The sequence below is a fragment of the Opisthocomus hoazin genome, chromosome 27 (assembly GCF_030867145.1).
Source record: "Opisthocomus hoazin isolate bOpiHoa1 chromosome 27, bOpiHoa1.hap1, whole genome shotgun sequence".
NCBI classification, from domain to species: domain Eukaryota; kingdom Metazoa; phylum Chordata; class Aves; order Opisthocomiformes; family Opisthocomidae; genus Opisthocomus; species Opisthocomus hoazin.
In genome coordinates this window covers 5,151,618-5,176,088 of record NC_134440.1, presented here as the reverse complement: position 1 = coordinate 5,176,088, position 24,471 = coordinate 5,151,618, and the positions used below count along the sequence as shown (strand labels likewise).

The window sequence follows — 24,471 nt, the reverse complement described above, 5'->3', positions numbered from 1 at the left end:
TCGAGCCTGTCTCCTCCATGGCGTCAGACCAACCCAACGGAGAAATGCAGTTGTGTGCTCTTTAGTGGCACCAGCCGACACAACGAACAGAACAGCAGAAACAGTAATGTCCCCCCTTGCAAAGCTGTGGATATAGAAATATTATCACCAGTAGCACACTCCACCCCCTGCAACTGGCCTCGAGAACCTGCCTGGTGACACCAACCCCTCCATCCCGACTCCGCTCCACACCAACAGAGAGTCATACGCAAAGACCTGATTGTATTTGGTTTGGTAAAGTGCAAGACACTGCAGCAACAGAAGGCTTATCGGTGCAACTTTGTACAGGAGATGTATGTTAGCCAAGACCAACGTGCCTCAAAAGCACCTCTAAGACCTTTCAGGGATGCTGTGAGGCCACCAGAGGATGACAGCAGATGGGAAGCAGACCTCCACACCTCACTCTCCCATACCCACCTCTGTCCATCACTGGGAAACACACAGGACCCAAACCAGCCTCCTTCAGCCACAACTGAAACAGGAGCCAACAGCAGCTGCTAGTGTCTTAGACCATTCGCGTTGACATCTACCGTACATCCTTGCAGTGCGGTACGACACAGCAAAGCGTAAGGCAGACACGTCAGACTCGTCCAGTTCATTACAGGGATTGGTGTAACGAGGGCACAACGAATCGCCCGTTCTGCTGAAAAGGAACCAATCTACCCTCTTTCCCCCACAGTCCACCCCACAGCAGACCCGTGCAAGTTCAGAGATGGCGTTGCTTCGCAAGAGGTCCAGGAAGCCCTTGGATGCAATTCTTCTCAGAGCACCTGCTCCGTGCTCGACGAGGAAATGTCCAACAACCTCCAGGCAGCGTAGGGGTTGAGCTCATCCTGGTCTCTGCAGAGCGCCCACACGTACAGCATCCGCAGAACCTTGTCCTGGAAGGAAAATCCCGTCGTTAGAGCGTGCGTCATGGGCCTCCTAGCTCGGCTGATGGGGACATGTTCCACACTTGCTCCAGAGACAGTTCCGTGATTTTGCTCTCTGGTTCTAAGCCCGAAGGTCCCCAATAAGGATAGCTCCAGAAACATCTACTAGATTGTGGTTAGAAACTTGTCACAGTCAGGAACAGATAAACTTCGGATTTCCAAAACCAGAATTAGGGTTTCCAAATATCTCTGGCTGACATACATTAACTGGCACCACTGCCAAGTTAGACAGTATTTGACCTTATTTTTAAATACAAGTTTCTGGCTTCAGGTTGGTTCAGCCGTCAGACTGCATTGCTCTCTGTAACCCGCAATCGACTTCAGGCTCTTTCCTGCGGCTGTAGCTCTGCCTCTCCCACATCAGCCTGCGAGCTGCACCCCCTCCCCACAGCCACACCACTGGCTCTCGCGCTTCCACTTGAGCAGCTCAGATTAACCAGAAATTATCATCACCAGGTCTGAGGAGAGACAGAGAGTAAAAAACCCAACATTCATCAATGTTAATCGGATCACACAAAGGCCAGCCACAGATCTACGCTAATTCTGCAACCAAATCTCTGCTGTGCAAACAGTGCTTTCACCGTACAGGGTTACAGATTGAAAAAAAAAACAATCAGCTTTTCCATCCCCGATGCACGTAATGAGAACACCAGCAGTTCTGTTCCTAGTAAGTGAATAAGGATGAAAGCCGTATGTCAGCACATCCTGAGGCCATCACTCATGGTCTTATGGAAGCCACTCCCTGCAGAGTCCCTGCAGCCACCCGGGACAGAGTCTCTGCCTCTCCCAGGAGAGAGGTGACACTGCCCGTCGGAGACTGGGCTGCCAGGAGCCCCAGTCTGGCACGGTGTCACAGACCCATTCTGTAAATCAAAGGTTATTTTGATTTTATCATTTAACCATTAACCATGGAGAGTATTTCCCTCGGATAAGGAAGCATCACTGAGGGATCAGACTGCGCATTGGCTCAGCTCCCAGGTGTGTACTTCACTCCTACCTTTCTGATCAAATGTGCGAACCTTTATAGGTTATCGTTTAGGTACACAGATGTGAGGGGGGAGACCTTCTGTACCAGACCAGTCATTAGAAAACGCATGCTTTAGAAATATCACGTCATAAAGCCTTTTTTTTTTTTCTTACTCAGTGTTCCAGAAGATTAACTTGCTTCAGCTCTACTCAGAAACGTTAAAAGCGACTGCAAACTGGAGTCATGCAGATGTGCGGGATATGTCAGAAGAGCAGAGGGGACAAGAGAAGAAACACAACCCAACCTCTGCCTGCTCGAGACGGGCTGCACACTGTTGCACTGGCCACAGCAACGCTAACAGATCTTTCCTGAGTACGAACACTAAGTATGAGCTCAGGATGAGGTGGTAACGTAACTCATTTAACGTTGCCAGTGGAACCTTAATTTGTACGATTTTTGTGATTCGGGATTTTCAAAGCCCATTTCGCAAGACTGTGTACAAAAGGCAACTTAATCACACACTTCAGCATCCAAGCTCTGCTACATCTGGAAAAGTTTATGTTCTTGAACACTGGGTTTCTGAAGGGATGAACAGCAGATAAGCTTAGAGTTGCTGATGATCTCACAGCATGCAGCACTGAACAAGCAGCACAGCTTTCTTCCTGGAAAGGAGACATGATGAAACATAAAAAATACGTGCTTCCTACGTGGAGAGATTTCTGGGTTTCTGATCTGGTGCTTTTATTAATAGGGTGCATCTTAATCCTCCACGTACGGTGCATGCTGCTGCATATATTCACAGAAAGTGGGACAGCAGACGCGTGGACTCCCAAAGGCAGATTTCGCTCACGGCCACGCATGCAAGGCAAAAATTTGTCCTTTAATCGCAGTCTGCTATGACAAACAGCACCCTGCCTCACAGCCCTGCAGGACGCAATTTTAAAAAGATTCCCTTGACTTCACGGTGTGGCTCGATGGGTTGTCTGAGGCCTCATTTTCCCAGTCCAATTTTGTGGTGCTCCATGGGGATGTCCTGCGTTAACCACCACAAGACCCGTCCCAGCCCCGACCCAGCCCCTGGGTCTCCCCTCGTCTCACTGGGGGTGAGCCCGCAGCACAGCCGTGGGAACTCCAACAACTGCACCCAGGTAAAACACCGCAGCAATTACAAGCGTCTGATTTCTGTTTAGAGAGTTTACAGTTTGAGGCTCCTTTTCCCTCGAACGTCATTTGTTCAATACTCCGCAGGAGCAGCTCAGCACTTAACACCAAATCATAGTTACCAGCCAGCCTGCATCTGACATTTGATTAAAGCTGAAGTTTTGTTTCCAATGGAGAATTTTAATGCATCTCCTTGATTTATTGCTGCTCCAGAGAAATCAGACAGCAAACGGACTTTGATATCCTGTTCAATAATTATCACATCAATATCTATCTTCTATGAATGCAGTAATTTAATGCAAGAAATCACTATATCAGCTGTTCCTCCCCTGCAGTCCATGTGACAGGTTGTAAATCAGTCCAGATGGGCCCCATCATTAAAATTAGTCCCTTTTTTTGTAAACTTGCAGCCTGGACTAGAGAACGGTTGCAAAAAGCCGATATTTATTAAATGCAAGTATTAATTTTAATGGAAGTCTGCTGGAAGCTGCCAGCTCTAGGCATCTCACAATGTCTCCTATTATATATCATTAAGCTACTTAAACATTGCGCAGACACAACTCAAGCCCGAGCTGTCTGGATAGCGAGCCACTGGAGAACAAAAGTGTTCCAGAAAACGCGCGGGCTCCTCGAGCCTGCCGTGTCATTAACTCTGGTAACAAGCACATTCAGTGGTTAGGTCTGACAGGCTCTGTCTAGCACCACTCACACAGAACGTGCCGGCTGGACTCACGGTGTTAAAAGCTAAACCACAGCGAAGTACAATTTACTGAGATGCCAGAGGTTTGCCGCACAAATCACCCCGTGCCAGAGGTTCCCATTAGAAGCCTACACCCTGGGCAGGATTTCACACAACTGGATACAGGAGAATCTGGAAACTGGAACGGCTTGCGGCGCCGTAAGGTATTTTGTACCAGCGTAGGGAGGCAGCAGCCAAAACCATGAACTTCTGCTACCAGTTGTTTACAGTGTTTTTCCCAGTCTCCTGCAAATGACTTCAGTAACTCCAGCTCCCACCCTGTTTACCAAACACCTTTGTGCTCTGTTCTTACAGTGCCCTTTATGCAAGGAAAAAGGAGAAAAAAGAACAGGATCAGGCAGAAGCTGCACGACGGAGCTTTAATCGACTGCAGGACAGTTCAATTCTGTCCCAGCGGGTGCCACAGGAGCAGAACTCAGAGGCGATAACCGCGGGCAGGGAGCGTGCTGGCCAGGCACAGCAGTAGCTGGGAGGGAAAGCACTGCTGGCCATCACAGCTGCTCTCCTCACTGTGAATTTAAAACATCCCCCTCTGCCCCTTCTGGATGTCTACAGACTCTCCTCATATATGATAATTCTCTATTAATGGGTTGTAACACTTCAAGAGCCTGACAGGAATAAACAGCCCGCACTAAGCTGAACCAAAGACCTTACCCCCAAGCTGCAGTATCATTCATACTGGTCACTGCAGGATGCACGGACACCCACTGCTCTGGGGTGCTCTGGGGTGCACCTCCAGATGAATCCCTGACAGCTGAGCTGCCCAGCAGGGGACCCAAGGAAAACGCGCGCAGCCGACCAGCATCGCTTACCGGATCACCTTCCACCACTTCCCCTTTCTGGTTCTTAATTACCATCACGACCTGAGCCTGGAAAGTGATGATTAACACTGGTCCTTGCTCCATCATCTTCCCCATAGCCAGCTGCAATGAAAGAAAAATTCATCAGAAAGCAATTTCTGCAGAATCATGTAAAAGCATCAAGTATTTACCACAAATGCCATGGCTTGACACGGCTAACAATACCATCTTCTCCCCGAGCTGAACCTAGTTGTTTTAATCAAGTTCTACCTGCTTTTTAGTACAGATGCTGTAGACCTTGTTGCAAAGCATTTTCCCAAAAGCTTTCCCCATACTTAAAAGCTTTCCCAAAATTGTTCTGAAAATTTTCATAGTTTTACTAAGTCTAAAAATCTGGGAAACATGAACAAGCTCTGTTCCATTATTTCCAAATCAGAAACCAAAAATAAAAGAAACATTGCTCTTAGAAAAATGACATTTTCTGAAGAAAATACATCAGCTGAAGTTTTTTCCTCTTGCTTTTAAATGTCAGTCTTCAACATGAAGTTGTACTGAACTAGACAAAAAGAACTAACAGAAAGACTCCAAGGTGAGAACCTTTTGTTTGATAGGATTTTTTTTCTCTATTCTAAAGTCACTCCATTAAATATTTAAAGACCTTATTAACTGCAATGCAAAGTGGAATGAAGAATTAAATTTTGCTTCCCAAAGCTGTGCTCTTAAAAAAACATCACCCTCTGTCTGTCTCTCTTGTGGGAATGCAGTACGCTACAGAACATCTCGCCCTTCGGGAACTCGGGAGTTACTGGCTATGTTACCCAGAACGGTCACGGCACTCCCTCAGACTGAAGCTAGCATGATGATACTCTTCTGTGCATGAGAGCTACTGTTTCAAAAACATTGCATTTTATCACATAATAAAGAACATGTCTCCAGGGACAGTTACAAGTCTGTGCTGCAGTTGACAAAGGCATATATATTTGTGCCTTTTACTCTCCCCTGAGGAAGACTCAGCACTACTGCAATGCTCCTTTGCTTCATCTGCAGGAATGGGCTGCCCAGCTCTGCCGTAGCTCACACCAGCCCAGCCCACACTGCGTTTCTGGGACCGGCCGGACTCGTTCGGCAACGCGCAATGCCTTCCACCCAAGCATCCACCACCAGATCTCACAGCTCCTTGTCAGACCAGTTTCCACCACAGACATTTTATATGACACCACTTGGCACTGATAATTTGACAACATAAATTTACATGTGGGTTTGAAGGAGGAGGGGCTGTATCTCTTACAGGCACCAAGACTTCCATACTGGTATTGCTTTATTTTTTAGTACCATGAGCCCAAAAAACCTCTATAACCAAGAGAGTATTTGTATCACTCCTCCCACACTAAGTTCAGAAACCCCATTTCACAAGTCACATACTTCAAACTACATTTAGGCAGTCAAATAAATAGCCCTAAGAAATATCAAGGATTCAAAATTCCGTTAAATTTAAAGGCAGTAGTTGTCTAGTGAAGTGGAGAGTGGTCCAGAAAGTACCTGGAACATGACTTCAGATGCTTATGTTTGAAAGACTTCATTTTCATTTTAATGCTGCCATCTTTGCAGCACGTGAATTCCCTTAGATCTTCTAAATGTTTTTTTTTCTAAACTCACTGAACTGTTTTTCTGGATGATATCACTCAACATAGTCCCATAAATCTCTTCTACGGAACTGCATTTAAAAATTTAAACACACAACATCCTTTATCCCCCTTTCTCACAGTACAGACAGCATAACAAGAACTGCACTCATTTATGTTCCATATCAACCATTTTTCAGCTAAGATGTAATTTTCTTGAGAAACTTCATGTGAAAATACAGGCATCTGAACCAAGTTAATAACAAAATGTCTTTCCAGCCACGACTCAGAGTCTGTGCACAGCTCTTTACTGATTAGCACCTACAGAGGAAAAAAGTAACTTAGAATACAATGAAATCAAGACTCCTAGCCACTAACAATACAGAAAAACCTTTGATTTAAACAGGACGCTTAGAAAAAAGCAATCATGTTTATTACTTCCATAGCTTTAATTTTGTTATAACACATTACTTATTGCTGAAGGTAATCCAGAGAATTGCAGATGCCACAGAAATTTTCCTGCTCATTTGGCACATGCTTGCAGTGAGCATCCAGAGTTACCAAAGAGGTAGGAATGGCCTCCTCTGAACCCAGATGGGTGAGAGAACACGAGAAGGCTATCAGACACCAAGGCAAAACGCTCCTAGCAAGAGGACCAGACATTAGCCTTTTGTGTTAGGAGATGCCCTGTAGATGATCTTCTGGCTCCCTGGGAAGATACATGGTCACTAACAAAGTCAGTTCCCACTGTTCTTTTGGAGGGCTACACAGATCGAACTAAGTCTCTGGCTGCAGGGCATTTCCTCACATGTTTCTGGAGCTCTCCTGCACCCACTCCAGGTTTTTAATGATGCAGAACAAAAAGTAAGACTCCTGCACAGAGCTGCAGATGGAGAAAAATCACCATCAGCAGTCCTCCCTCCAGCAAACCACCAACAGCATCAGATTTTGTTCTCTCTTTTCCATAATTGCTGCTGAATTGTTCCTGACTTCTTGTCTTGCAGGGATGTGACTGCAAGTAAGCAACATCTGGCCAGCCAATACACCCAACAACATCTGAAACACCCCAGCTTCTGAACATCATCGCCATGCTCCATTCCCATCTCTGCCTGAAGGCTTCTAATCTTCCATTTCCTTACTTTGGACCAGATCACCACTGGGTTTACACCCCTATTAGGTAGCTCTGTGCTCTCTGCTCCTACAGGAGCAGCTGCCTTTATGGTAATTGTCTGAATGGATCCAGCTCAATAATTTCACTGAGAATAATACTGCACAGCTGCAGTATATTGGACAAGGATACATGGTTCCAACAGAAACATGCCGCGAATGTTGCTGCCTTTGGGTTAGCACCTTTGACGACAAAGGCAAAACACTGATCTGACCTCAGACTACTTCCACACGTGTTTTAAAGCGCTAGTGTACAGCTGCCCTGTTCCCCTCCTCCCCTTGCACATCTCCTTCGCGGCAGAGCTGGTTATGGGACACGGAAGGTCTGACGAAAGGTGGTCATTTCTTTGAGATACCTTTGCCATTGGAGGAATGAAAAATCTGACAGAAAACTTGGGGGCCAGTGACGGATGACACTAAAGACTTAATTAAATGACAGTACTACCGTAGACTTACTGCTAAGTAGAACACCACCACCTCTGGCTCCCCAGTAAAGGGGAACGCAGGAGCATTACGACTGTGCAGACATTTGGCCAGAGTCCCCAACTACCAACACTGCTCCTAAGGACGCAACGGCTCCACTCACAGCCGTTACCTCCCCACTCATCGAGAGCCACCCAGAACAGCAGTTAAGTCTCTCTAACAGCCATTCCTGCACCAACTCTGAGTCACAGAAGTACTGCGCAGTATCATCCAGCGTGAGCACAACACAGCCCTTCATGAAAGCGCTAGGTCAGTGCTACCTGCCTTCACTATCAGCCCTTCTCAATCTATATGCTGGTGATTAAGATCAAGGTGCCCTGACAGAGAGGAGACAAACCCCAACGCTGTAACTTAGGCATGATCGCACAGCAGCGAATCTGTCCCACGAGCTCTCCCTTCCAGCAGCGGTGGTCTGTTCCTCCGTTAGCAGAAATGGCAAATACCAGCGTAGCATGAGGCAAAAAACCAGCAGTGAGAGCAAAGAAGCAAACCACCCCTCAGGTCATGAGTTTCTAATTAATCCCCCAAGGTGAAATCTAGAAAAGGACACTCACATCAATGTTGTCAATGTCAAGAATCCTGGAGTGGAACTGGAGACCCATGGCTTTGGCTTGCTGGATTGGATGAGCGAGCTGACTGTAAGTCTAAATGAAGCAACAAACTTGTGTTACACGTTTGAATTTGTTCTGTCACAAAGGGATTTTCTGCTTAGAGAGAACCATCAAAAAAACAAGAATAAAAGTCAGATTTTTGCAAATATGTTGAACACTTATGTCGTGCCAGGTATCAAACAGCCACATCAAATGCTCCAGGCTTCACACAACTGCACTCTCACTAAAAATCCCACTGCCCCTGGACAGAACAGAAGATCCATCATTCACAGCAGAGTAGGTACACTGAGTGCAGCTGATAGCCAAGGCACTTGCAATTCTGATCTGACAGCAGACAAGAAGAATCAGTCTGGGAACCAAGCTATTTTCCTCATACCCAGCCAGACCCTGGAGGCAGACCAGCATTTCCTGGCTCCTTTTAGGCACATGCACATATGCTTCACTATTTATGCATTGAGAACTGCTGATGGGGATAGTGAATTTCTACTTGCTTCCAGCATTATCACCATATTCTTGGCAGGTATCAAACAAACAGGAGGCAGTCCCTACCCACCTCCCCACCATGGATCTTCTAACCTTTACTGCAAGCATTTAAATGCAGAAGTATACTGGCAAAGTCACCAGAGTGAAGGTTGGAGTTACAGATCAGGGATCAGGGAGGACAGCAGGCAGAGAGAGCTCTACGAGCCACAAACGACACCGAAGTCAGTGGGCTGCCAACCACCTGCAGCTCAGTTGGTATACCTGCCACTCAAATAAGTTTTTGCCTTACTGGTTTGTATTCCAACACTTCAGTGACCAGTATCACAGACTTAACACTTGTGGTATGATTCTGATAAAGAGCCTGTGTTTCCTGGATTCTCATTAATATGACTCCCATTTCCTCCCCTGGCTTATTTTACAGGGAATTCTTGGCTTATGAGCTTAATTAATAACTACAACAAGCTTAGAAAGGTTTGCTTTTTGTTTCATAAACTGCAGTGAATCTGTTATTTCCCTCTAGAGATGTGAGGAATTCCACAGTGTCATGTCAAAGGCTGCTAGAACCAAGCAAGAACTTCCTTGATTTTCAGACTGCTTTAAATCTCACTCTTGCATACTGCAATATCGTTACGATGTTAATCACCAAAAATTAAACACAAAATTGGCTCTTCCAGTGTGTGCGTTTCCAGCCCTCTGGTGGCAGTGAGCACTAAGGACAACATTCGCTTTAAGTAATTAAATTCTTTACAAACAGAACTATGGCTCTGCGTTGCCTACAACACTACTGTTTTGGAGCAGAGTGAAGACCAGAACAAACGTCCATCTACGCTGTCACAAAAGGATCAGCTTTCATGAAGTTGTGGACAACAATACAACCACTGCATCATAATCAATTCACAGTCACTGTTTCAAGAATGGACTCAATATGAAAAATCTGTCTAAAGCTCAAAACGGTTTTTGTGCAACAAAACAAAATTCAGTTTTCTGCAGTGAGATTATCCAGGCTGCAGATCATCTGTGCTGCTATTTCAGACAGACCTCAGCCTGCCAGGATTATCTGCTGGGATATTGCAGTGGAGCTGTGTTTATGCAGTAGCTCCAGGGACAACCGGACTCTCTTAAGCAGCAAAGCATCACCTTTCTGCCTCAGCTCAGATGTCTCTGCACCTTCTCACACCATATCTGGGATGCAGGCTCTACTAAGGCCCATCAAACCAAGCAGGGCAGTGCAGAACTGGAGCTAGTTAGACTAGTTTGAGCTTCGCTCTGGACTGGATTTTCTCTCTGTCTCTAAAGCAGCTCTTCTCTCATGCCCAGACTATTCCAGAAGTCCAGCACGTACACTTCACTGCACCAGTGTTTTATAGTATGAACATGTTACATGGGGAAGCAGCTGGGGAAAGCAGGTAAGCAACATCATAGATACAACAGCTGGACTGCTTGCCATCAAAGAAAGCACAATACACCTACACACACAGGGGAGAACCATAACCTTTTCAGACATTTTTAGCAGCTCTACTTACCGCTTCGTAGCACCAATCTTTGAGGATATCAAGCTCTCCAGACATCATAGCCTAAGAGAGGAAAATCAAATAAAATCTGAACATTTTAAAACACCTCCTATATCAGAGAGTTGAAATTATCAGCACTTTCAGCAGCAAAGTACTTTAAATCCTACATCTTGTCAAACCCTGAAGAAGGACAGAAGCTTCAAAGAGGAACAGCAGTAAGAACTTCTCTAAGCACACATGTACTAAGTCAGACGTACGTAAACCTTTTGATAATTGAGACAAAAGCTGTCTTCAACCTTCCTGTCCAAGCAGGCAGCAGAATGCACACTCCCCCAAAATCCTGGGCGGTAGGATCTAACAGCAGCAGGAGTACAAACCAGAAGCAGAACTACAGTTCTCAAGACTGCAAAAAATTCAGGGCACAGAACGAACAGAAGAATAATGCTGCAACTCATGAACAGGTTTATCCTTAAAGCACTGTGTAATAAACACCTGGAATTCATAACAAGATGGATGTTGGGAATTTAGCGGATTTCAAAATAAAGTTAGTTATAGGTAGCAATGTGTTTTTCAATACAATGCCTATAAATCTTCATATTTGATGGCGTCTGTAAGCTGGCTGCCTGCAGTCTGAAAAACCTCTCCTTTGAAAAATTTATTCTCCGAGACTCAAGAGCTCATTTTTTGCAGCTTGCTTTAGTGACACAGCACTGTTAGGAAAAGCAGATTCACTATGACAGGTCTGCCTTCTTTCACTGTCTGCCTTCTTTCACTGTCAGCATCACAGTTCCAGTCACAGATCCGATACACACGTCAGTCACAGTGACAGCACCGACCTAGGCATCCGTTTGGGTGTTTGCAGCTGTAAGCATCGATTTTTTATTCATCCTATAATGTTACCTCATGACTAGGAGTATCATAAATATTTCTACATGTGTATTAGCATGTATCAGCTTGAGATGGGATCATTCACTGCACTGTGTTTTAGGATGAGAAAACAACACTTTGCTCTCTCTTAACATCTGTTTGCCTCTTCAAGCCTCAGTTTTTCCAGTCTCATACAAATCTCTCCAAACAATTTCTGCTGTACATCTTCACATCCCCTACTCTAACAGTATGTCAGAAAAGACAGAGTGACAGTGAAGGGAACTATATTCATTTATGCTTGAAGTCACATCCTTCATCAGTGCTATCCTCCGAGTGGTTTTGTACTTTAGTCGTTAAAAACATTAAGCTCCACATACTTCCTTGACTAGCGCCAGAAGTATTTTCACTGAACCATTTGTCATGACCTGGTCTTCTTGCCAAGCAGTCACAGATCGTTCAGAACCCAGCACTACAAATACACCAAATTCTTTCTCTTATCAATATTTGATATCACCATTTGCCCAGTACTGTTCATCCACCTGCTTCAGTTTGATCCCTCTGATGTCTGTATCATTTCTCACAGGAGAAGCTGGTGAGTTGTTTTCGAGACCAGAAAAGAATTTGTCGGTCTACTAAATTACAAAATATGGGTTTTAAACTAAATTGTTATGTGGGATCCAACTTCCTTTTTCCAAGGTTATCTTGTGTTCTGTGCAAAGCTGGATGCTTGAGAAGCAAATACTGTCCCAGATTTTAATTTTAGCATCAGAAAACTGAAGAAAAAAAAAAAATCTTCCCTGTTATAGTAAAAGAAAAAAAAAATAAAACAAATGCATCATAGTCTACCCCCACCTTACCTCCAAGACATTGGGGATTATATCATACTCGCACTGCTTTAAAAAACGATCTTTGTCAAAGGATGGATCCACTTTGAGTATCTCTGTCAAAACTTCAGACATTTCCGTCTTCGAGAACAATCCACCTAATAAAACAACTCAGTGAGAATGGCAGCACGAGAACTGTTGCCAGAAAACAAGAGAAATAACTTTGGTTATATACCAGCGAGAAGGAACAGTCACCTGGGAGTGACTGCAGAGTTTATGTTACGCTTGAGATTTATCCCATACAGGCACTTGCCATCACACCGCACTTCTGATCCAGCAGCAGGCTGCTACGCTGCATGATACTGGATAATGATCCATGCAAAATATTATAAAGCTCCAGAATCTGTCCCGAAGGTTAGTAACACACGGAGAACAACAGCACGAACAGTCCCCAGGAACAGAGCTAAAAGGCTAGAGGTGCACTTTCACAGCAGTGATGAAACGTTACCTATTAAGTCAGTGACTTTGTCTGTGACAGCTCTGGAAGCTCGGATGAATGCATTATCACTTTCATCATACTTCATTTTCATTTCAAAGAACCCTGAAAGGAGAGGAGACATGAGCAGCAGTGTCATTCCACTGCATTCCTGAATTAGGAAACAACATGCAATGGGGTGCAGATCAAATGTGCTAGTTCTTTTCTAAATCTCTTTGTTGATTAACAAGTTTCAAATCCAACAGTTAATTTTCTCCTCATCTTCCTGCAATGTTCTTAATTGTCAGTAACTGTCACTAGGAGAACGATCATTTCTCTGACGATAAAAAGCTGCCAGAAACTCTGGACCTTCTACGCAGATGTTCAGACAGACAACCTGCTTACAGTAGTAACAGTCTCCTCGCACTCCTTGATTCAGTCTGCTACAAGGAGTAGCAGGATGGGAAACCAACACCAGAAAGTTTAACTGGGCGGGGGGTGGGAAAGGAAATCAAGAATAGACGTTAAACCTTGCCAATTTTTAATAAAACAGCAACACATCAGTAAGGATGCGGTATTTAAGCAGCTCTATGCACTTCTCAACCTTGATAAGAGAGGAAGCCAAGCATGTCACAAAACTACGGAAGTCATTGATGGGGAAGGAGACCTCCAGTAAAAGCAAAATCTCAAAGGCAGAAAGAAGGGCAGGGGGTGAAGCAAAAAAAAAAGGAAAAAAAAAAAAAAGGCAATTTGATTCAAGCAAGCAGGCACTGTTGCAACGAACTAAGGGCTCAGCCAACCCATCATCTGTCTCTGGACACCATCAGATGGACCAGCACTGCAGAAAGTAGTTGCAGGATAATGGGCCCTGCTGGGAAGCTTCTTCCCACCACCTCAATTACCAACTGGAATCCTGCCCTGAAGCTTACGCTCCTTCCGAACGACACACGGTGTTCTTGGGACAGGTGGTACATGAAGGGAGAGCACACACTGCGGGGCCTGGCGCGGCCGCAGCTGCAGCGCTGCCTGAATCGCAAAACCAGAGTCCGGGAAAGGTGCGTAAAATCTACAGAGCGCGCAGAGCTCGAACAGATGGCACAGGACTGGAGGATGCAACATGTGGGGAGCTTTAGGAGCGATGAGCATCTCTCCTTGGAAAGGCTAATCAAATGGGATGTAAAAACCCGCTCTTGGATACCTCCCAAGGAGCTCTGCTTTAAAGGAAGTTGGGAAGAAACACAACCCAAAGTTAATTGTATGTTGCACTTTCATGCAATCTTTTTGTTCCCTAACAAGTCATTTACCCTGCAGTACACTGGCAGCGATTCTTTTGATTTGTTGAAGGATTCTGGTCTCAGGCTCCTTTATGCCTTTCAGAAACATCAAGCGTCTAGATAACTATCAAAAGTTATTGCCCACTGCGGTACAGATATTCAGTATTTTTAGGTTTTGCAATAAAAACAGAACGGAGGCAAAGTCCCACACATTCCCGAGTTCTAAGCTGATGACAACAGAAACCAGCTCACTGAAGACAAGATTTTTCCTCATTATAAGCTCAAGGTCAGGAAATTCTCTGCCTGCCCTCTCCCTGGCGACATGCATGCATGCCCTCACCTCTTCCCCGTGCCAGAGTGCATCTGACTAGAAAAAAGAAATCTACAAAAAAGAAGAGAGTTCAGTTCTCTTTAAGCAATGGCAAAAGCAGGTTTTGGTACCTACAGGGAGCAGGGACTGATCAAAAATAATGTCTGACTGGGGGAAGGGTCCGAACACAGATGGAGCAGCTTGGAAAAGCTGCGGTGTTGTCAGCTACGCCCACCTCCCATTCACACCACCTCACCGCAACAGCTACAACAAAAAAAAGGGCTATGATTTGCATTATGTTGAGACTAGTTGCACAGATGGCATTAGATCCAACACAGCAAGAATCAGAACAGGGAAAAATAATGTGCTACTCCTTTGTCTTTGGAACACTTACTATTGAAGACCACATTGTTGTCCTTGAAATCTTTCCACTGCTGATACCATTTTGAGTCTTTATGCAGCACCACACCCATGGCCTCCCTAGAAAGCGCAGAAGACACAGGTACTTGTGAATAAGGAACTTACAACCGAGTGAGAACAAGCAGGAGAAACATCCTGACCAACGTCACTGCAGCATGCAGCATCACAGAGGCTGATACACCACACAAACGATACACGACTTAGCGGAGCAAGGCAGCAGAGACAACAAAGTTGCTCAGACCTAGTCCTGCCAAATGTAATTCAGCATCAAGATGTTGGAACTGAGAAAACACAACACATGCACAAGTCAAAACTTCATGCCAGAACATTATGTACCCACTCTATAATTTTAAGTGCCCAGTTTCACTATCGGAAGATTTGGTATCATCAACTCCTGCTGGAAATTTGCCCTCAGAGCTCTGCCAGGTCACGCCTCACCCCACAGCCTCACTGCAGCACTTGGATTTTAACCACCCCAGACCCATAGCTCAATTTTGAAGTTTTTATCAAATTATACACAGAAATATTCACCCTAAATTACATCCGATACGTACTCATTAGCTTCAAATATTCGTTCCTCCTTAATTCTCTCGCCTGAGAACTCTGTTCTTTTTCGCAGTCGCTCCGGACGTTTGTAAGGACCAGTCTTCCCTAAAACACTTTCATCTATTTCCTTCTTAACGGTTTCTACTCCCTGAAAGGAAAATATCCCTATTAGATTGATTTACCTTTCCCCCCCCTCTTTCCCAGAAACTGAAGATCACTTCCGTTGAAGAAGAAAAAAGAAAAGAAAAAAGACAATAAGAGACCACAGGTTATTCTCTTCTCCCTTACTCAGCAAATGCTTCTTTGCTGATGTCTATTGACAAACACACCGGTTCCAAGGCCTTCTGCTTAACAAGTTACCAGTCTAGGACAGCAAATGGATGGCTGTATTGAATCAACCTGAAGAAAAAAACCCAATATAGTAGAAGCTATGGACACAGTCAAACCTTACAGCTGATAAGGGGTAACCTCCACAGAGTTTAAATCGGAATAAATGAAGTCAGAGGAAGGCAGGCATATCAGCCCCCAGCAGCAGCCAGCAGCTGCTGATGGAATGACAAGCCCCAGGCTAAAGGAAGAATGATTCCTAGTATCCAAAAGTAGGGGAAAAGAAAGACTTCCGGACACCAACAACTAACTTCAAAGCCACCCGAAATGTCAATAAAATCCAGGTTCTAGGCCCAAGCTTAAACACACAGAAGTACTGCTTTCCCCTAAACAAAAAGGAGCCCCATTTTTATAGAATTCCACACACTTTCTAGCTGAGAAAATAGCTTTGAAGCAAACTGGGTTTTGCCAGAGAAGAGATGTGAGAAAAAAAAAAAATCACAGTAGTGCAGCTTATAATGGAGGAGAGACACGAGATATTCTCCCTCTTGGGTGAGGCTACATCAAGAAAAAGGACTTGATAAACCCAGGCCGGTACGCACCTGATCAGCGAGCAGCTACAGCCTTAGTTCAGATTCTGCCAAGAGGAAGCTGCCTCCTACCACAAGCATTGCTGGGAAATTTTGTCACACACTTCAGTAGGGATTGGGACTAAAGCACATTTTTACTTTCTCTCCCTCGTCTTGGCTGCTCTACTTTTACTGAACTGTTGAGCAGCACTTTCTCTAATGACTGTACCTACAAAAGATCTTTTGCATAGTAAGTACACTTTCCTATTACAACTAGACACATGCAGGCAGAAAAGGATTTTACATACACTCTTTATACAGCTTTTTCCCAATGCATTTTTACTGAGGACATGTAAGTTACGTAGCCCAAAGCAGCACGTGGCTTTATGGGGGTGTTATTTTTCAACTTTATTCCATGTAGGAATTGTCTGGAGAACACACAAAGTGTCTGATGCAGCTCTGCCAGCATAAGACATCCTCCCATACTGACCGTCAGTGCGACTCCTTCCTCAAGGCAGTTACAACCGTGCTCAGACCTAGCTGGAACAGATGCCAGAGATCTGACATGAAGCAGAAATCGGAGTTTAAGTGACTCTAAGCATCAAGGATAAACAAAAAAAAACACCTCCAAAGCTCAGTGTGTTCCTACTGACTATAAAGTCATCTGAGGGACCTGGCAGCGAAGAGAACAAGACACGAGCCCCTGTGGATACCATCTAGCTCTGGCTTATACAAATAAAATATCTCCTAAACACTGAAGCAACAGGGATCTCAAAATGAGACGACTACTACAGTTTCTAAGACAGCATATTTGGTCTTCTGAAGCAGTAGACTGAATATTCTAAATTCTACACACGCACTAGAAAGTATAGCAAAGCTACAAGAACTGTTCACAGCCTATAAAAGTTCTGTGAATCAGTTAAATGTGACAATGAATCAAAAGGTTTATCTGTTTACAGAGAAAACAAATCTTTAAGCCTCAAAATATTTACTTTAAGGTTCCATAAAATCATTCCCTCTTTATAAGGTCTGGCCTAGCTGCCTGCTTCGTAGAAGAAACAAACCGTTCTTAGATTAGGAGACTGCTGAAGCAAGATAACAAGTTTCATCACAGAAAAAGAAAAAAAATGGTGTATAATGTGATGTACAGCTACGGCTAGAAGTGACCTTTAGCAGAATATGTCTAATTAGAAGCACAGAAAGAGGGAACCGACACGACTGACACGATGGACACTCCGCCTGGCCTGGTACCTCCTCTCACCAGGGCTAAAGCCAAAGCTTCGGAGGAGCCAGGAGAAACCTGTCGAGGGGAACACTTTAGCCTAATTGCCAGTTGACTGGGTGACATCAAAACCTAAGAGGGCTTCTACATTTTCTAGAAAAGGAGAGCTTTAGCAAGCCAGTTTCTCAGTCAGTAGTTCCCAAGAGTACCACCAGTACCTGCCTACCAAAGAGGAACATCTTTACTACCCTGCTCACAAGCACAGCAACCAATTTTTCCAGTAACACATTTTGGCAGACGCTCAGCTACTCGAGACTCACACTTTTCTAGGGTGCCTGAGTGAATACTAGACCTGCAAAATACATCTCCTGAATTTATCAGCTTATTCCAATGGCTCACAAGGTCTTGCTAGAAGAGTGTTGCATTTAATTTGATACTCAGCACAAACTCGCACATAACTTCCATGTTAATGAGCTGTGCCCGCAGCGCTGGATCCTACAGAGGCACAGGACTTACGGACCTGAGAAATAGCTTTGAAGGCTGCTGTCTTGCCTAATTTCTCCCCTCCTTTTGTCACTGACTCCGCAGACTGCTTTGCTGTTTTTGCTGCTTCTTCCACACCTTCCTTTATCTTTCGGCCAATATCACTCTTACTTACTTCATCCAAACTCTGCAAGAAAACAAAACAGGAAACAAAAGGTCAGTTCAGGTGAAACAGGTGAAAACATCTTTTGATTAACTCCTCGTTGTGAATGCTAAAGAACCCCTAACACACACACAAGACTAACCAAACCTACGGTGAACACACAGTTGCAAGTCACAGGGCAGACTTACCAGGACACCATGGCCTGGTACCGCAACGTTAGCCAACACCTCTGTGCAGAACAACAAATTTGGCAACTCAGGGGGACCGTACATATCTGAATATTTTTTTTTTCTTGACATCAAGGAGAAGGACCAATGATGCCAGAGTTAAAATACCCCAGCTTTTCCTTTGAAACAATCAGGTACTTCTTCCTTCTCAAGAGAAGGTATAGAAGTGGCTGAGATGGCAAAATCAGGAGACGCCCTTCTCAATCCAGCATCTTCATACACGTCACTTTGGCTGTGTTTACAGAGCCAGGACCTCGTATGCCTGGGGTTAAAAGGACTCTGCCAGTAGCTGGTCACCCTTTCATTCTGCACAGGCACACACCAGATCCTCAAGGATCTCGGAAATCTCACTGGCAGTGGGCAACCAATCCTGGACAGGTCACAAGCCACAAGCTCAGAGGAAGAGAAATGGCAGGACAACAGTACCAAATGGATTCCCTGTTTTCCAATGAGATTTGGCTAAGAAAGATGCTTACAACACCCTCAACAGTACTGAAAAGATAACAGTTATGTCCACTTCAGCAAAGAGCATTACGTCCAGCTCGTAACTGTACACACAGTTAAGCGACGCCGAAGCACACTGGGACAGAATGAGAGCGAAGGAGCACAGCAGGGAGCGGGGAGCGCGTCCACACAAACTTCGTATGGCGCAGAGTTTAAGTCCAACGTTTGGCTGGGTGTTTCTGAACGCGGATCCTGCACCTGACTGCGAGTGTTGGGAACAATCACTCAGGCTTTGATCTCAAAGCACTGCTGTAAACAGCTCAGTTATCGCTGCCCTGAAGCAGCCTAGCTATGAGCACGAAGTCCACGCACTTGAACTGACAGCTAAGGAATAGCCTCCTGAAGTACCCCTCAGCAGTAACTTACTGCAGAAAATCTTGTACTCCCTTTAAGAGAAAGGGCAAGAAGTTTTCAGTCACTGCTGATTTAATTACTCTAATCGGCAGGAGGGAAAAGCGAGACTCGGGTGCCTGGGAGTAAGTGTCAGCTCTTCCAGCCCAGTGCCACCTCCTGGGTACCAACAGGTCTACAGCAGAAGGAAGGCTAACGAAAACTCAGCAGCAGGTCTTGGAGCCAGCTGAAAGCAGGTGCTTTGGCCACCAAGGAGTGAGTAGGAGCAACAGAGTCCTCTCCCAGACCTGCTCTCTCCTCCTCTTCCTCCTCATAGCAGCGGGCACAGTCTGAGCACGCAGGAATCACGGGTTAGTAGAGCAGCAGGCCCTGTCCTGCGAGTCATTCCCTGTCTCCTCTGAAAAAAACAGAATGGATGCGGACTCACTGACTTCACCATAGCACCCATGCCTAGAAGCGTGCAGAAAAGAGGGAGTAAGGAAGAAAAGGCCTTGCACTGCAATGAGGACTGCCCAAATAGCCCAGTTTTGTACCAGCTGAATTCACAGATACCTTAACACTCCAGGTCAGCTTCCACAGGTGCCACAAGCACCTGATTTATTCCGTATTTAAAATACTGCCAGGAAGACCCCTCAGAAATTTACTCCAGAGACAAAAGTCAAAGCATATGAAACACTCAAATACATATGCTGCCTGGGTGAACTCACAGAAGAAATGAAGTAAATGAGCACAAGCTGCAGTGCTTGGTCCCACCCTGAAAAATAACTAGAATTCAACTGCTTAAAAGCAGATCTGCATAGACACAGTGAGCTTCACAGTCTGGGCCTAAAATGGAAGACGCTCCTACCTGTCAGGTGTGAATGGTGCCTGCTCCTCCGGGCATTTTGTTATTCCCAAGACACACAGAGCCACGGGATCACTTACAGCCTGCTAACTTCGAGCAGAGCACTGCGGCTACACCACCAGCACTTCGACTGACAACACCTGGAGCCTCTCACGTTGCAAGTCTCCTTCAACACGCAGTAAGAAGCCAGAAGCCCTACCACATTAGTAGCAAAAAGCGTCAGTGCAAAGAGCATCGCACTTCCTAAGCAACTTCCCAGGGTGCTCTTCCAGCATTGCTCTAACTGCCCCACAGTGGGACAACCACCTTCAGGCTTTTTTTAAGGCTGGACAATGTGGAACCATAAGGACCATCTCCAGTCTCCGAATGCGAGATGCATCACTGGACAGTGCCTGTCCTCTGCCCGTACAGAATAAGAAATCCATCACAAATGGTGTGTGACCATTGCTGCAATTTTATTAATGACTCTGGACTCAAAGATTCAGAATAGCGATCACCTTTGAAATCGCAACCGCCTTTCACCAAGAAAAAAGAAAGGGTGATAATTCAAATGCACACAAAACTCGTAACCTTAGAGCAGAACTGCCTTAGGGAAAGGTTCTTCCACAGCCGCGTTTTACCTCTTTAACTGTACCAGTTATTTCTTCAAGTTTCTTTTTAATCACTTCTGAGGTCTTCACTGTTTCAGATTCAATGGTTTTCTGTGGAAAAAAAGCATGCTGCATGTAACTATGAGGACAGCAAATACTCAAAAACAGTTTAGCACAGAGCACACCCCATTAACGCCATAATTGAGGGCAAAAAGAGTTGCATCTCAGGGAGCACGCTACTCAAGTAACCAGCATCAGCACTTCGTTTTTGCAAGCAATGCTGTTTATAGTCCTTCAAAGAAGGCAAAAGAAGTATTTAAATACTTCCAACATTAAATTTAATGTCTCATTATTTTATCCGCTTGTTACCTGGAAAAACCAGTGAAGGGTCTGCTGGAAAGATTTTCCACCACAAAAATCCAAACACAACACTCTACGGCATCCATTTACCGCTCAGTATTTCCAGCCAGGCAGAACTTCTCATAAAAACAGGCACGCTGAACTAAACAGTTCATTTGCAGAAAGATTCAAATTTACATTCAGAACAGTAAGAGCTCAGCGGCTAGGCAATGAAAACATCAAAGGAATTCATGAAGACTCACATATTTCCTCCTTGCTTCTCGAAGCGCATCAGATTCTTCTAGCTTTTTAGCTTCATCTCGGAATTTTTTAATACTTTCCTTCATCTCCTTGTTTTTTGCTAATTCCTGTTTGATGTTCTCCACAAAACCCGATATAAAACCCTTTCTTCCTCCAGAAGAGTAGCATCTAGACTAAAGGAAATCATTACATGTTGTAGAATCCAGAGAGATATTAATTTAGAATACGCATCAAAGCCAGCAGGTATATTTAGTTCAGCCAAGCACTGGGTCACTTCTAAGCTACTAAATGTTGTGGGAAACACACAGCTACCTTGAAAAAGCAGCAGCTTACCCTCAAAACAGCCAGATGTCCAGCATGTTTCTGTGAAGTACATCTACACAGCCATTACAATAGATGTTTCTCCACAGGAGGTTTAACTTCAGAGGTTAGTTCAGGCTTACACAATTTGGTAGATGAAGTTACCAGAGCACCACTCCTGAACTCTGTCACCTGGACACAGCTACTACAAAACTCCTTGAGTTCATCAGACTTATCTTAATGAGTGGAAACTTTCAGCTGGTGCTTCTCAGAAACATATCCACATCTGGTAGATCAGTACTCTAACAGGAAACCACTTTCAGCCTGAAATTAAAAAAATCTCGGCCGTTAACCAACCTGATGGATCTCTACGACGGGCCTGCTCATTCCATACACTGCACCCCTGTGAACTGCAGGAACTGGGCATCTTCTGGATATGAGCCATACGCCACTGATCAGGCATTTCTGCAACAAAAACACGAGGTCAGGTTAGCACACACCACAAGATGACAGCAGCCTTAAAGAGCCAAGGAAGAAAGGAAAGAACACTGCAAACACACAACATTCACTGCTCTTCTGGGAACGCATCCTAAGTGCTGCCAAGAAGCACTGGAGGCTGGTTTGCTACGAGCCATCCATAACGGGCTGTGTTTGTGTGGCACTACGTCCACTTACAAGTCCATTTTGATAAAAACCAAAACTTCAATCCAAACTAGAGCACTTCGCTTTTCACAGTCACTTGGGAAAACACACGTGCTTCACAGCACCCTGATTTTTGAAAACTGTGATGCACGAGGAAATCCATCCTTGAGTTTAAACACCTGTTAGCGATGAGAAGCATATCGTTTCTTCTCAGAAAACTGGCTCCGAACATAACTTTCTCCCAGCTGCGGAGGAAACCCAGGAGCTCTCTGTCTATATTCGTGCTGCCCAAAGTCACAGACAAGCACCTTTCACCCCAAGTCACGGAACAGGAAAGCTACGCTGGAAGTTCACACACAGAACGATCACTGAGAAATTCTGCTGCGCTGTGCCGAGATCACAAGCCGCAAATCCTTGCATCACATCACTAATGCATCAGTCCATCGTCCTATACTGAAAGCAGACTACGCACAGCTCGCAGGTTCTTGTCTTTACTCCCTTAAAATGGTCCTTCAGCACCGACCTAGCTCCTCTTTCCCACATTCTGGGAAAATCTGTTCAGCCTGTCCTTGGTCTCCAGTCAGGCAAAAGCCGCCCGTTTTACCTCCAGCCACCCCGCTGTGCTCGGCGCGCATTACCAAACCGTGCAAGCCAAGCTCTTTCTCAGCAACACCACCTCTCAAACTGCTCACCCTAAAAAATAAAAAACCCTGCAAAACAAACCACGGACAAATCAAACACGCTCTTCCATCAGAAGACTTTGGAATACGATCTGTAAGCTGAGAATATTTAGCCCTGCGTCCAAGCTAACAGTAACACTTCCACCTCTTTCTCAGGCTCCTGGATGTTTCAGAGGTTTTTTGTAAAGAGCTGCCCTGTCCGGTCCTGTGGCTTCAGTGACGACGCTGCCAAACACCGCAAGCTACACCCAGACTTCCCACCGGAGAGGTAACGGCGTAACGGCCCCACTTCTCCCGCCGGCCCAAAGACGTGCATCGCGCTAACGCACAGGTTTCCACCTTTCGGGTAAGTCACAGCTTTTAAATTCAGCTCCCTCTTCTTTCTCGCCTCTGTCATCAGACCTAAGTTGGACTGCTGAACTTTGAAGCGTCGAGTTTAAATCAAGGAAAGGAACACTCTCCACAGCCGATCTGTGAACCTTGCCGCCCAAGTCATCACTGAGGTCAGGCTTTGCAGCAAGCAAGAATAAGCTGGGTATTCTATGCATACCTTAAAAATCTGTATTAATTGTAAGAAGGGCATTAAAGCCTGGGGCAGACTGACTGCTGGATTTAACCGATGGCAATTCTTGACCGAAAGGCACATTTCTCCCACGCAGCTGAGCAGAAATGCTTAACCCCATGCTTAGCTTTGGGCACAAAAAGATCGGCCACCTTCACACCACGTCATGCTACAAAGCGGCTTTCAAAGCCGGAACCCTTGCAATTCGGCTCACACATCCATTCACCTGCTCAGCCCAGGGGAAAAACTCCTGTTTGAATTTAAATCTTGCCGTCAGTGGAGCCGCTCGGCATCCCAGGCCGCTCTGCAAAGGCTCTCTGGAACCTCAGAGACCGACCTGGGCTGCCCCCCACTGAGCTCGATGGCAGCACAAGCAGGGACCCCAAGGCGCAATGAGCGACCTGAGGTGCAAAGAAGGACCCCAAGGCACGAGGAGGGACCCTGAGGCATGAGGAGGGACCCCGAGGCACAAGGAGCAGGGACTCCAAGGTGCAGTCAGGGACCCTGAGGTGCAATGAGGGACCCTGAGGCGCGAGGAAGGACCCCGAGGCATGAGCAGGGACCCCGAGGTGCAGTCAGGGACCCTGAGGTGCAGTCAGGGACCACAAGGGGCAAAGAGGGACCCCGAGGCATGAGGAGGGACCCTGAGGTGCAATGACGGACCCTGAGGCACAAGGAGGGACCCTGAGGGGCGAGGAGCAGGGACCCTGAGGCACGAGGAGCAGGGACCCTGAGGCACGAGGAGGGACCCCGAGGCGGGGAGAGGAGCCTCCACCCGCCCCAGGCGCCCTCACGGGTCCCCCGAGAGCTCCCAGGGCAGGGCCTGAGCCGGGCCGCGGCGGGCAGGACCCGTCCCTCGGCAGCTCCGGTCCCCGGGCAGAGAAGGGAGAAGAGAGGAGGGAGCGGGCCCGGGCGGCTCCCGCCATCCCTCCGCAGCGCAGCGGGCGCTCCCCGGCCCGGCCCCGCCCCAGCGCTGCCCCTCACGGCTCCCCCAGCTCCGGGCCCGGCCGCGGCCCCACCGCAGCCCCAGGGCGCGGCCCGGCCCTCGGCCAAGGCAGCGGCAGCCCCGGCCCCCGCCCCGCGCTCACCCGGCAGCCGCCAGCCCCGGCCGCCATCTTCCCAGCCCGGCGTGTGACCTTCGCGCGGCGCCGCGAA

General features: G+C 46.1%; 1 protein-coding gene across 1 annotated transcript; it reads right to left on the bottom strand.

The window, feature by feature from the left end:
• Positions 1-244: 244 nt before the first annotated feature.
• On the bottom strand, positions 245-24,471 carry TIMM44 (translocase of inner mitochondrial membrane 44). The gene is made up of 13 exons (XM_075444381.1): positions 24,405-24,471; positions 21,790-21,897; positions 21,135-21,305; positions 20,563-20,643; positions 17,891-18,040; positions 15,261-15,400; positions 14,681-14,766; positions 12,736-12,828; positions 12,261-12,385; positions 10,549-10,599; positions 8,486-8,575; positions 4,672-4,782; positions 245-920 (listed from the first exon to the last, which is right to left on the bottom strand). Exons 1-13 carry the CDS (start codon positions 24,429-24,431, stop codon positions 801-803), a joined length of 1,353 nt encoding a protein of 450 aa, XP_075300496.1. The 5' UTR covers positions 24,432-24,471; the 3' UTR covers positions 245-800.